Source organism: Xenopus tropicalis, chromosome 5 (genome assembly GCF_000004195.4).
Source record: "Xenopus tropicalis strain Nigerian chromosome 5, UCB_Xtro_10.0, whole genome shotgun sequence".
NCBI lineage: Eukaryota > Metazoa > Chordata > Amphibia > Anura > Pipidae > Xenopus > Xenopus tropicalis.
In genome coordinates, this window is record NC_030681.2 from 89,407,486 (window position 1) to 89,421,355 (window position 13,870).

Consider the following 13,870-nt stretch of genomic DNA (forward strand, 5'->3'; position numbering starts at 1 on the left):
TGGTCCTCTATCCCTATGGCCCATATACCCACCCTTTTAATTCGATCGTTTGGCACTAGAAAGCTAGCAGGAGAGATTTTTGATCCCCTTTCTCATTTTCATATCTTAGCAGATATGGCTAAATAAAGAGTACTGAAAGAATATGCTACCTGAAAACAGAGGTGCACAAGCATCACAGAATGAACCCAGGCAACATGGAGTAAATCTGGCTGGACAAAATTACCTAAATCACTCCCAAATGCAAATTTAGTACATACCTACCTCAAACAAAGCTGTTATTATTTGTTATTGCAAAAAACTTGAAATGAAAACTTGAATGAAAAACTTCAGCATCTAAAAGCCTGTCAGTCAATGCAAATTCAAATCATATTTTCAATTTGAGATTTTCTAGTTATTTGGTTGCTATATGTTACTGCACATGGGCAACCTTAGTGCCTTTTATTACATAATTCCATAAATACTTTTGCAAGGCACTGCAAAATAAAAACAGTGTACATTTACAACTGCATAATTCACGTTTCTTGTCTCAGACAAGATGACATAAGATCATGGGGTTGTGATGTTGCATAAAATTTATGTGCATCAACTGGGAAACAGATACAGTCTTTATTAGCTACACCCTCTGAATCATTCCTTCATATAGTCCCTAATTTAGAGTACTATGTTCTACAGAGTTCTCTTATTATTACCACATATTTATGAATATATACATACAAAGCAACCAATCACTAATACAAGAGGTATAAAGGGCCCTGTTAAAAACAAAAATGAAAATCACTCCATTTATAATAGTGTATGTTTTCAGAAAAGGCAAGAAGTAAAGGATGTTTGATTTTTGTTTTTGTCTGTGATGACTACACCAGCCACATAAAAAAGGCACAGTTCTCCATTTTGGTTTATGTATTTTGGTTAGAAAGACTGGGAAAAAAACTAAAAATGGAACAACCTGAGAGCCAGTCAATACATACTTTCCAAGTAAAGCGGTAATCCTGCCAGTAACTGCCCATCGCCTAGCTGAAAGTAGCATTTGTTTTCACTACAAAATCCTGCAGACAAATGCACACTAAAACCCCATAATGCCTGCCACATATATGTCCTGATTATGTACTGCTACACACATGCAAAATGGCCATGATCTACAAGAGTCATTTCCCCAGTTTAGCCAATTAGCCTCTCTATAGATCTTTAAAAACAGAAAAAGAAAGTTCAAGTTTAACCATTTCCTGTACCATACAGATAAGGCAGGAAAACTCAAACAGCTCCAAATCAGCAAAAAGGGCCCTATAATGGCATTTTGTAGGCACAATTAAGAATTAGGTTACACAGGGCCGTAACTAGGGGTAGGCAGAATAGGCACCTGCCTAGGTTGGGGGGGGGGGTGCTAGGCAGGTACCTCTTCTGCCTACCCCTAGCATAATTATTTGGCTTCTTCTTCTGACTCTTCCCACCTTTCCAATGGGGGTCACTAACCCCAGCAGCCACAAAACTATTGCTTTGTGAGGTTACAGTTTGATTGTTATTGATACTTGTAATAGCTTATTTAACTATTCAGGCTCTCTCATATTCATAAACCGATCTCTCATTCAAACTACATTCTGGTTACTAAGGTAATTTGGAGGTAACCAGATAGCTGCTGAAACTCAAAACTGGAGAGCTGCTGAACAAAAAGGGAAATACCTAATTGTCTCAGAATATTATTCTCTACATTATACTAAAAGTTAACTCAAAAGGTGAAGAACCCCTTTAACCCTAAAGGCTCTGGCTTACAGGGAGTTTTGACCTCCCTATTAGGGCTTAACTCCTCGGGAGGTTGTAGAATGGTGTCGGATCGATAAAACAGATCCTAAAGGTATGGTGTAGTTGCATGGGTTAACAAATAGAACTGATACAAAAATCTGATGCGTAAACTACATTTAAGGACTGGTATACGACTCGCTTGTTGGAAGGAAGCACTGCATGCTGCGTCTTTATCCGATGAGATAAAATCTAATGGTGTCTGACAGACTTTTTTTCTCATTAAAATATATTGACTATCAGATGTAGATGCATGAACTAAACAACATGTGACTTTATCTGATCCAAATTTACATTACAGCCTATGGAGACCATATTTTGTAGAATCCTACAAAATCTTGTGCTGATGCTTGGTGTGGCATGATAAGATCAGATGAGATCTGAGCCACAAAATGTGATCAAAATCTCCTATGGAGTTTATTTTTTTTTTCACAGAGAAAAGAAAGTACACCCAGACATCAAAGACACAACTTATGTAAAGCAATGCCATATTTATTTATTTATAGAATTCATACCACTAGTGGTAAACAGGTGTGGACTGGCAATCTGTGGGTCTAGATCTGGTGGTAACATTAGGAAAAAATGAGCAGTGCAACACAAAATAAGTACCATATTTTGCCTTATCCTAATTATACACAATAAAATCCAGAGGACATATGGCAGCTAGCATTATTAAAATCATTGCAGGGACTGGTAAAATAAATCTGTATGTAAAGTTTCTATGTTAACTAGACCTAGACATTCCAAGGTATTAGCTGCAGGGTGCCAAAAATGCTGAGCAATAAATACAGGTTTCACTGGCAATGTGCAGGTTTTTCTGAAATATGTGAGGGAAATAAATCACAGACTTCTATTTTAACTGTAGCTAAAATAATCTTTTGAAAACCATAAAATGCTCTACTCCTTCCCAGCAACAAGTATATTCAAAGTGGACATTTTTTAAAGTGTATTTCTCCAAGCACATTTTCCAATGTTAAATTAATAAAACAGTATGGATGCATAGATAGCGGTGTTCACTAAATTACACCCTTCTGCATATTTGCATTAAATCAAGTGGAATATGCAATTCTGTATACCTAGGGAGAGGCAATTTTCATAAACTGCTGTCATGTTTTAGAGATGTCAGGTGATGATTCTAAGCAAACGTCTGCCCTATTGCTGGCATGCAGTCATCATATATCATTATTAGTCCCAGTGTAAGCCATTTTCCTGTGTCACTACCTGGTTAAAATGGAGTTACAGGCAGGTCCCACTGGGGCACAGGGGTCCAGCCGGACCTGATCAGACAGGGAAAGCTGGGCTTGATTGAAACGTATGCTAGACTAAGCAGTCTGTGACTTTCATTGCTGGAACTTAGAAAACAGGCTTGTGGATAAAGTAATAAAAATTTTGGAACCAAACCATGATTCAGAAAATGTAAATAACAAAAAGACTGAATGGTCATAGGCATATAGGGCTACAAATCCGGTTACAAAATGATTGTATGTAGATATACACAGGGTTTACTTTACCAGTACAGAAGATACTGCAGCCCCATGGCAGTGCAGACCGATAGTCAGCATAGTGGAATGTATAGTGAATCTACAGCTGTCTTCTATATCTCAACCTATGTGCAGGGAAATCTTTACCACCTTTGAATTAATGGGCAGTTTCGACACAAATTCACAGCTAATCTCTATGCATTCTATAGCTGACATATTTGTAGGGGTAGCAGATGTGTACATAGTTAAACCTCCTAAGTTGTAACCTGTGTCTGTATTATATCATATGATGTTCATTACAGTGCTTGCAGGGCATACTCATATGCTGACAGCAACTCTATGTCTGACCCCACAAACAGTAATTATACTGTAGAATAGAAAAAAAAGTCTATAATAATAAGTTGCGTCATAAATCTTCATTATCTGAAGCAGCAGCCATGTGGTTTGGTGATAGTCTCTTGGAATGAATTCAAGAATTTTAACCTGTAGGTTTAACTCTACAAATTACATGAGAGTATGGCACTGTATACATCCCTTGGTCAGCCACAGAACAGGCAGGAGGATGCATAAAAAGGGGTCAGTGGCACACTGACAACATGGTGCCCTGTCACTTGAAGTGATATAGTGTACAAAACTGCCTCACTCTGTACCACAAGCATGATAGAGAAATCCTACATGACCATAACTTAAAGCCTTAAATTTGTACTTTTTTCTTGCAAAAAACAAAAGATCATGTATTTTAACCACTGATCATATAGTGTAATCATTTTTATTTTCATGGTTTTTTTTTGTTTTTTTTTTTCGATTATTTTTTCTCCTCTGGAAAATATGGTGGAACACTGCCCAAAGGAAAAAGAGGACCAAGGTACAAGGTTAACAATTATATTAACTGTAGAAGTCTTAAAAACCAGCATCCCCCTCCCCAGTCACTAGAACTTTAACACTAGCACAGTTTTTGTTAGTTTAGTTTTTTTTTCTTACACCCGGCAAAGTCAAATAACTATCCAATCAAACCGTCCCTTATGCCCAAGAAGCAATGGGAAGGGAGAACAAGCCCACTCCCATACATACAGTGTCTGTAAAAAAAAGTCCAAAGGTAAAAAAGACAGACTAAAATAGCATATTCCAATGCATGAAAAACAAAGCACACATTAAAACATTACCTTTATTAAAGGGGTGGTTCACTTTCAGTATGTTATACAATGGCCAATTCTAAGCGACTTTTCAGTTGGACCTATTTTTTTAAAGTTTTTAAATTCTTTAAGTTTGTAAAATCTGACTTAAAGGAGAAGGAAAGGTAAAAACTAAGCAAGCTTAATCAGAAAGGTCTATGTAAATACAGTCATAAGCACTATCAAAAGAAACACAGGTTTTCTTGTCTTCTTTTGCATATACATGTACTTTGGTATCTGACTTCCTCTCTCCGAAAAATCCTTCATTCCCAGGGCGGAGTCTGCACAACTCTCTCCCTTCTCCTGCTTCCCCATCCCAAAAGAGTTCATAAGAATTCACTCCCCTTCCCATCAGAATGTGTGATCTATGCTATCAACAGCTAGATCTGCAGCAGGAAGCTACAGAGACCAAGCTAAAATGGCAGCTGATATCTTAAACAAAGGGAGAAAGCTTCTAGGGCTGTTTACTCAGGTATAGTAAAGTTTTCTGCAGAACAAATATAGTGTTCTAGGTGGCACTAATGTGGCTAATCTATTGCCAAAATGACTTTCCTTCTCCTTTAAAGAATAAAACATATACAATATTCTGCATTATGCTATTGATTTTAGTGATTTTTTTTTTCTTTTCATCACAGAACTTCTTGTTAACATAAGAAATAGTAGAAAAGTCAAAATGTAACTAGGTAATAAAAGTAGCACCAGATTTGTTTAATCTATGGCCCAGAGGCATAGGGCAGCCAAATTGTGTATTCGTTACGGAAAGTAAGCATTACTAATATAACAAAGCAATCACTGTTATTAGAACATTTGTATCCATGTCTTCAAATGAGATTTATGGCATCTAATCTAAATGGAATGAAAACAACGTTGCCAAGATTCAGATGAAAACATAGGAACAACTCAACACTTCCTCAGTGTTATGGCAGACTTTCTACAAAGAGTTTGACAAGCAGACTGGGTATTAACAGTGTTATACTAGATTCATACTCAATGTTCTTCTACATGATAGAGAAGAGCAGATTTTATAGGTCAGAACGTTGCAACAGATTTTCAAAAATCAGTAATCATAAAAAGCGTGTTACCATCCATGAGAGTAACTACCACTTACACCCAAACACAATAGAGGTTTAAACTAAACTAAAGGCCAAATTCCCTAAAAAGAGAAAGTACAAAATGTTTAAAACCCATCTGGCACACAAAGTATATGAAATGCAAAATTAAGCTGGCACTTCAAGGGTTAAAGCACTGGCTGATGTACAACAATTTAAAATGATTTGTGTTAAAGGGGTTGTTCACCTTTGAGTTAATTTTTAGTATGATGTAGAGAGTAGACAATCTGAGACAATCTGCAATTGTTTTTTTTTTTTATTATTTGCAATTTTTTTTTAATTACTTTCATTTTTGTTTAGCAGCTCTCCAGTTTGGAGTTTTAGCAGCTAAAGTTTGAATGAAAGACTGGTACATGAATAGAAGAGTAGCCTAGAAGAGTAGCCTCACAGAGCAAAAGTTTTTTGGCTGCTGGGGTCAGTGACCCCCATTTGAAAAATGCAAAGAGTCAAAAGAAGGCAAATAATTCAAAAAATAAATAAATAAATAAATAAATACCAATTGCAAAGTTGCAATTGTACAACATACCAAAGTTAATTTAAAGGTGAACCACCCCTTTAAATATTGACTTTAAAACTAAAGGTGGCCATACGCAGGCAGATTTAAGCTGCCAATGAATCCTTCCGACCAATTCATCAGATATCTGCCTGTGTATGGGAAACCTGACAGTCCTCTCTCTCCGATGGCCCCTATATCGGTCATTGTAATTCAAATGTTTGGCCTTAAACAAATGATTGAATTTGCCTGATATCACCCACCTTAAATATATTGAGAAAGATTTGGTGGATCTTAACGTGTATGGCCACTTACAGACACCTTATATACAAACTAATTCAAATGTAGCTGTAATTGAAGTAAAGGTATTGGACCCCTTATCCAGAAACCCATTATCCAGAAAGTTCCAAATTACGGAAAGGCCATCTCCCATAGACTCCATTATAAGCAAATAATTCTAATTTTTAAAAATTATTTCCTTTTTCTCTGTAATAATAAAACAGAACCTTGTACTTGATCCCAACAAAGATACAATTAATCCTTGTTGGAGCCAAAACAATGCTTTTGGGTTTAATTACTCTTTACTTTTTTTTTAGTAGACTTAAGGTAGGAGATCTGAATTACAGAAAGTCCCCTTATCCGGAAAACCCCAGATCCCGAGCATTCTTGATAATGGGTTCATACCTGTATTAGTTTAGGAAGAATTGGAAACACAGTTAAAGAAAGACAATTCCAACAACATCAACTAAAAAAAAGAAGTAAATAAAAAGAATATGAGAAGAACAAAGCAGTGGGAACTAACAGATCAGAGGCAATGTAAAACATGGCAAAGTGCTAGCTTTGCAGAGAGTGCCTAAGTATAAAACAAATCAATACAAGTCAGCAGGCAAGAATCAAATACACATGGAGACTGAACTCATACTCACCCAATCAAAACAGTTAGTAGCCAGTATTCTTTAGCCATAAACATTCCATTACTGCATCCACAAAAATCAGTTTAAGGACAGAATAAGAGAAATAACTTGAGATAAAAATACATTACTGTAAGTTCAATAACAAAAAAAAATCTTCCCAAATCAGTGTTTATTAGACTGAGATGATAAAGTCAAGAAAAAGCCAAGAAACATATAACTGTAATAAAGAAAATTATGGGACTTTGAACAACAGCGTTTTATACAGGATTTCTAATAAAGTAACCTGTTACATGCAGAGCTGTAAACTTAAATTACTGCTAAATTTCTCTTGACCTTCTTAATCAAGCATATTATCAATAGTATAATAGCGGTCATGCAACCTGACTACCCCTAGCAACAGGCTCAAAGAGGCCTAGGCTTAATTGCTGAGCGGGCTACTTTTCCCTTTGGATTTCTCTCTGAATCTCGGGCCCCACATGGTAAGTCCTACCACTGCGTAAAAATATTAGCACTATAAACAAATGAAGACAATTACTGTTTATTTCATATGTAGGGAGTCACTTTAAACAGCTCAATCCTTTAATAAATCTAAATTACAAATATTCAACTAAAGAATGTTGCCAGACTTCTTGGAGTATGACAAGATAAACAACAATTGAACCAGAACTGTCGGCAGTCAGTACATCCAGGATTGTTACAAATTTCTTTAGTGGCTTTAGTACATCCTAGCATGGTATACCAAACTAAAAAAATGTGAAAATCTCAAAATGAAAATATGGCTTGTCTTTTTCCAAGCTTTTACATTCAAGTTTTCTGTTTTTTTGCACTTAATAAGTAACAGACATTCGAGTTTTGAACCATCATTCAAATTTTCCAAGTTTTAACACTAAAAAACTTGAATCATGAAAAAACAGAAGAAAACTATTTTAATGTATTACCTTTCTTAGAACTAAAGTGCTTAAAGGAGGATAAGAATGAAAATGAATGCTTTCCAACACAGTAGAAAATGAAAGATGTTTATTAATGAAAAACCCAATCCACCCAGCTCTCCCACATAGTAATTTTAAAGTATTATATTATAAAGTATTTCTTGTATAGCCTTGGCTCTCTCATTCTAGTTACCTATTGCCGCCTCTAAAAAAAAATGAACCAACTGAGCTAATAAAAAAATGACCACTAAGACCCTGGAGGGTCATACAGAATAAATACCATGTAGCCCCACCAAATAATGACAGTGAAATGCATCACTGGCAATCTTATTTACAGGGCCAGAAACTAAAGCCTTTATATGGAGAACCTCTAAAGGAATACAAAAAAGTGAGCATGTGCTTAACAGAAGAGGTATAAAAAGACTTAGAAATGGAACTCCTATTTGAATAATTTGCATGAATTATTGTTTTTTCACTTTTATCCTTTAGAATCATGAACTGTGATGACAAAGAAAAGATTTTCCATATTCCACATTGGACTCCTGAGATTGTCCAGAGATTCTAGAAGTAAATTCTTAGGATAATTAGAATGGTTCTTGGCAAACATATAACACCCCAGATGGCCCTATTCTTAAATCCAATCAGATAAAGTACCACAAGACAAAATAAACTCATTTTGTGAATAACAGCAGCAAAAAGAATCAGAATAGCCAAAACATTGTTTATACCATCACTAAGCCTGGAGGGAAATGAGGAGAAACTTAACATGCTACTCAATAACATTTTTAAATATGTAAATAGCAAAAAATGAAGCAAGAAGGGGTGGAATATTATCACAGAAGGGATTATCACAAGGGGTCACTTTGTTGATGAGAACAGTGAAAAAGCAGAAATACTGAACTCTTATTTTTCATCTGTCTACAGAACCGAGGAGCCAGCTAATCAAGGCTTCCATTTTAATAGATCCAATTCTAGTAATATAACTACGTATGCATGGGTTATTCAGGAGAAAATGCAAGAGACTTGAACATGTAAAGGTAAACAAAGGTCCAGGACCGGACAGTATTCATCCCTATAAGTTTGTGCCAGCATGGCTTTATGCGTAACAGATCTTTCCAGACTAATTTAATTGCATTTTATTAGGGGGTGAGCAGGAACCTCAATGCTGGAATGGCAGTGGATGCCATCTACTTGGACCTTTCTAAAGCATTAAAATTAAAAGCACTAAATTGTACAAAACTATAGTTCAATGCAGGATGCTGACACTTTGAAGATTGATTTGACAAAACTGAAAAACTGGATAGCAAAATGGAAAATGAGGTTCAATGTTGAAAATTGCAAAGTTATGCCCTTTGGTAGAAATAATATAAATGCGAGAGACACACTAAATGGTAGTGCTTTGGGGGGGATCCTTAATTGAAAAGGATTCTTGTAGATAACAAATGTCTAATTCCAGGCAGTGTCATTCAGCAAATAAAGTGCTGTCTTAAAGGACATGTAAAGCCTACATTTGCCTACAATGTATATCAGTTGGGCATGTCTCCCCCACCAAAATTGCATCATTTGTACTGCATATATCCCCTCAATTTGCTAGCACCATCACATTTTCATAAAGCAAATAGCAGCTATCACCCTGGGCCATTTTTCCTCAGATACATAATTAGATACATTTAAATCTGCAAACAGCATACACACACAGACCCTTATTAAGTATATATTTCATCAAGAATACAGGCTCACACAGGCAGAACTGCCTTTGATAAAAGTTCTGCTTTGTTTGAGCTGAGCTCAGGAAAGGAGGTTAGGAGAAAAAAATTGATGTAACCCTGGAGGGAAATAAAGGGGAAACTTAATATGCTCCATGACATACTTGGCTGCTCTATTACATAATAAAGTTGCAGAGTATTTGAGCGGACAGATTTTTTTTTTCAAATCAAATGAACTAATTGTTTAAAGGACAAGGAAAGTCTAAGTCACTTGGGGGTGCCAAAATGTTAGGCACCCCCAAGTGACTTAAATCGCTTACCTTGTACCCCAGGCTGGTGCCCCTGTTAGGAGAAAACAGCACCAGCCCGGGGTACCTGTAGCGAGCGCTTCCTTCTTCCCTATTCGCGCTGTTGGCAAATGTCTGGGATAGGCGCATGCGCAGTAGAGTGGAACGCCGACTTCTCTGTTCAAAGTTCGGCTTTTCACTCTACTGCGCATGCGCGCGCAGCGAACAAGGAAGGAGGAAGCAGTTCGCTGGATCCCCCGGGCTGGTGCTGTTTTCTCCTAACAGGGGCACCAGCCTGGGGTAAAAGGTAAGCGATTTAAGTCACTTGGGGGTGCCTAACATTTTGGCACCCCCAAGTGACTTAGACTTTCCTTCTCCTTTAAACCTCATTTGACAAAAACAATTGATTGTTTACCTTTATCACTTTGCACCAGGTTAGTCCTTTTGTTACTCAAAACCTTGTTATTATAATCACTTACTTAATTATGTAAATCACTAGCCTAAGATCATTATCAATTTAATTTTTCACCCTTCTTTCCCTGTTCTCCCAGCTAGAAAATCCAACTGCCCAGAAAAAAAAGTTACTCTAAAATATTGCAAAAATAGTGTTCTTAATATCAAGACATGTTAAAACAACAATGTATAAATAAAGGAGGTAAAAGCATTAAAATCATTTATATTGAAATGCTATTTAAGTGTGTGTTTTACATTTATATATTTTGTCTGGGTCAAAAGTTGAAGTTGTGGTGTCTGATGTTTGCTAGCAATAATCTCTAGCTGTAGGTCAAAACTAACACATTCAGAATATTTTGGGCTGAATAAATCATCTTTACTAGGTGGTTTGAATAATATATGATCCCATGTAGAAATGAATATGAAGAATGTATCTATCACCATCTGTATACTTAAAGCTTTCAGTAGACCAGGCTTATTACCTTGCAAACAGTTTCTACATCCCAGGGCAAAATGGTTCTTAAGTCAATCACTTCACAGGACAAGCCTAGCTTTTCTTGAGCCATAACTGCAACTTCACGAATAACGTGGACCTTTTGGGGGAGGAAAAAAAAAATTTAAAACTGTCAGAGGAACTTACAAAACGATAAAAAAGTAATTAATATAAAGGGTCTTTGAAAAGTTTGTGATCTCTTAAAAAAAGGTTTTTATAATTTTATATGAATGTGACTGAAAGCATCAGCATGTCATTTTCAAACAAGTGAAGGTGAAATCAGAGTCTGGTGTTTTCAGTCAATGGAAAGACAATTTGAGTGTGAGAGACACTATTTTATTTAAAAAACAGGGATTCAGCAAAGCCTGATCACACATACAATGAATTGGATGTGTATTATGGATCGAACAAAGGAGGTGTCTAAGAACCTCACAAAAAGAGTTGTTGATGCCCTCTATCTCTAAAGGGTTTGAACTCCACCAATCAGTCAGGCAGATTGTGTACAAATGTAGGTAATTCAAGACCAATGTTACCCTACTGTACCCAGAAGTGGTCAACCATCAAAATAACTCCAACTAATAATTATCTAATAGTCCCAGATGTTACAAAGGAACCAAGGGCAACTGAAGGCCTGTCTGACATTGGTGAATGTTGATGTCAAGCACCACTGTATATATTTAAGTCATCTTGGCATGCCATGATTTATAAAAGCACATGGCCTATGGCCTTAAAGGGATGTAAAGACCAAAGGTTGTCACTGTCCCTTTAATCTTGTTAGTGCCAGTAAAGATCAAAAGCGAGTGCAATAATAGGACCTACTGTATCCGCACAACAGTACTTTTATGCTGATGCCATACAATGTTCTGTGGCATGTTATGGGTTAAAGAATGTAACGCTTTCATTAAAGTCACAAAGGCTGTCATTGTAGATAGAAAAAACTCCAAAGGGATCTGTTTTTAACAGAGGCTGTTTTGATAACTTCTATAAAACTGTAGAAAGCTAAATATTTTACACAAGAATTATAATAATTAAAAACTAAGGTGGAACAGGGTAATCAACCACTGGTATTCACTTTCACAACTCAGAATAGTGCAGTGCGGATTATTTTCTATAATTACTCACAGGTTTATTATATGGCCTGGATGCCATTCCTGTATTTAAGTTATATTGAATTCCGGACACCCTGGTGCCCAACTTGTCAGTTTGAACCTGAGGTGTGAAATATATGTCAATAACTACAGTATATCATTTTATAAAGTACTGTATATACTCGAGTATAAGCCTAGTTTTTCAGCACCCAAAATGTGCTGAAAAAGTCACCTTTGGCTTATACTCGAGTCGGGGCCATAGGTCCCTCTATACTAGCACCCTCTCTCCTTTGTGTGCAAATTAGGCCACCTGCAACCAGACCCTCCAGTGCCCTGGCCTAGGCTCCCACTAGCAATACTTATTTCCATCTCCATCTATTTACATCTCCTCCGGGACTGGGTCTGCTGCCAGTTTGCCAATGTGCAATGAGCGTGGGGTAGTTCTCATATTGTTTTTGTTGACCCTCTTCTCCGCTTACAGAGCTAGTTTACTGTTTTTCTTTGAAATAAATATTGAAAAACATATACCCCACTGATGCCTCAATTAATTAAATTTTATTGGTATTTATGATTGTTAAAACTTACCAGTAGCTGCTGCATTTCCCACCCTAGGCTTATACTCGAGTCAATAAGTTTTTCCAGTTTTCTTAGGTAAAATTAGGTACCTCGGCTTATATTCGGATCGGCTTATACTCAAGTATATACGGTAATTGTCATCAAAAAATGAAAAGTAACCTTTCCTACCTGAGTACCCCAAGAAAGAAGTGTGATATCTGTTCCCTCTTGAATTACTTCAGCTTGAGAAAGAGGAATGTAGTATGGCTCCACAGGAACTTGCTCAACTATCGGAAAAGAAAAAAAAAATGAGGGTAACCCTGCAAGCCTGAATATTGAAGCTAATTTGATATAGCCATTTAGAGTAGAGGTTAACACCATAGCAAGAAAATAAAGAAATACAAACACAAGCCTCTAAAATAATTCATTTTACAAAGTTTCTTTTTAACCAAGTACTTACAGTATAGTCTTTATTTACTGACATATTCCACAAGACATTTCAGAGATTATAAATCATTCACATCAGTCCTTGCCCCAGTCCAACAAAGGTCCCTATCACATTTAAGCACACTATGGTCAGTTTTATCATGGGCCAGTTAGCCCTGTCTGTCTGCATGTTTTTGGAGTGTGGAAAGAATAACCCGAGGAACCCACACAATCTGCAAATAAATATACTACATCCTGCATACACATTTGTGTATGAGCCAGTTATCTATCTTATCATAAATACAATGTATTAAAATGATTAAATAATGCAACTTTAAACTTCACGTTCATGGTTTTTAATGTAATGTATTTTGATATTAATATTAACATAGTTCTTTTTTAGCATACGTGACTGTTACATACAGTATTTATATCTAAAGCTTGATAAAAGGAGGAATCTGATGAAAAATCTAATGAAAAGAAGTTCAGAAGTAATGCTTTTTTTTTTTTTTTAAAGACATATTCTGAGACAATTAATCAAAAGAAAAGAAACACCTTTGCACCACACTCTGGTATGTCAATTCTGAGACGATAGAGTATGACCTTTAATAAGTAAAGTAAAATAGTATGTCCCACAGGCTAAAAACAGGGGCACAGCTTGGTTGCCGTGTTGCAGAAAACACACTCTGCCCTGGAAGGAGTATTGGCTCAAGAGCAAGTCGTGGTGGAGCCTAGGTTAAAGGTACTGGACCACACAAATCGTTCGCCACCAACCCCCTCGGCGCATCAACATCTGCCTGCTTAAAAGTTAAAAAGAATGTGCCTGACGCGTGTTTCACTCGGTGCAACCCAGCTTTATCAAAGGCTATGCTGTCAGGCAGGTTGTAAGAATCTGAGAAAACTTGCAACTGATCTTCATTTTTTATTATGTGTGGTTTTTTAATTATTTCACTTCTAGTATGGAACGACT

At 36.5% G+C, this 13,870-nt stretch overlaps 1 protein-coding gene across 1 annotated transcript in view; it reads right to left on the reverse strand.

Moving 5' to 3' along the window:
- The window catches only part of bckdhb (branched chain keto acid dehydrogenase E1, beta polypeptide), an 82,979-nt gene that overhangs the window by 36,100 nt on the left and 33,009 nt on the right, over nucleotides 1-13,870 (reverse strand). Inside the window, exons 7-8 of the mRNA XM_002936208.5 lie at nucleotides 12,664-12,761; nucleotides 10,821-10,931 (exon numbers count right to left, since the gene is read on the reverse strand). Coding sequence (XP_002936254.3) covers nucleotides 10,821-10,931; nucleotides 12,664-12,761 — 209 coding nt within the window. The remainder of the gene's footprint in view (nucleotides 1-10,820; nucleotides 10,932-12,663; nucleotides 12,762-13,870) is intronic.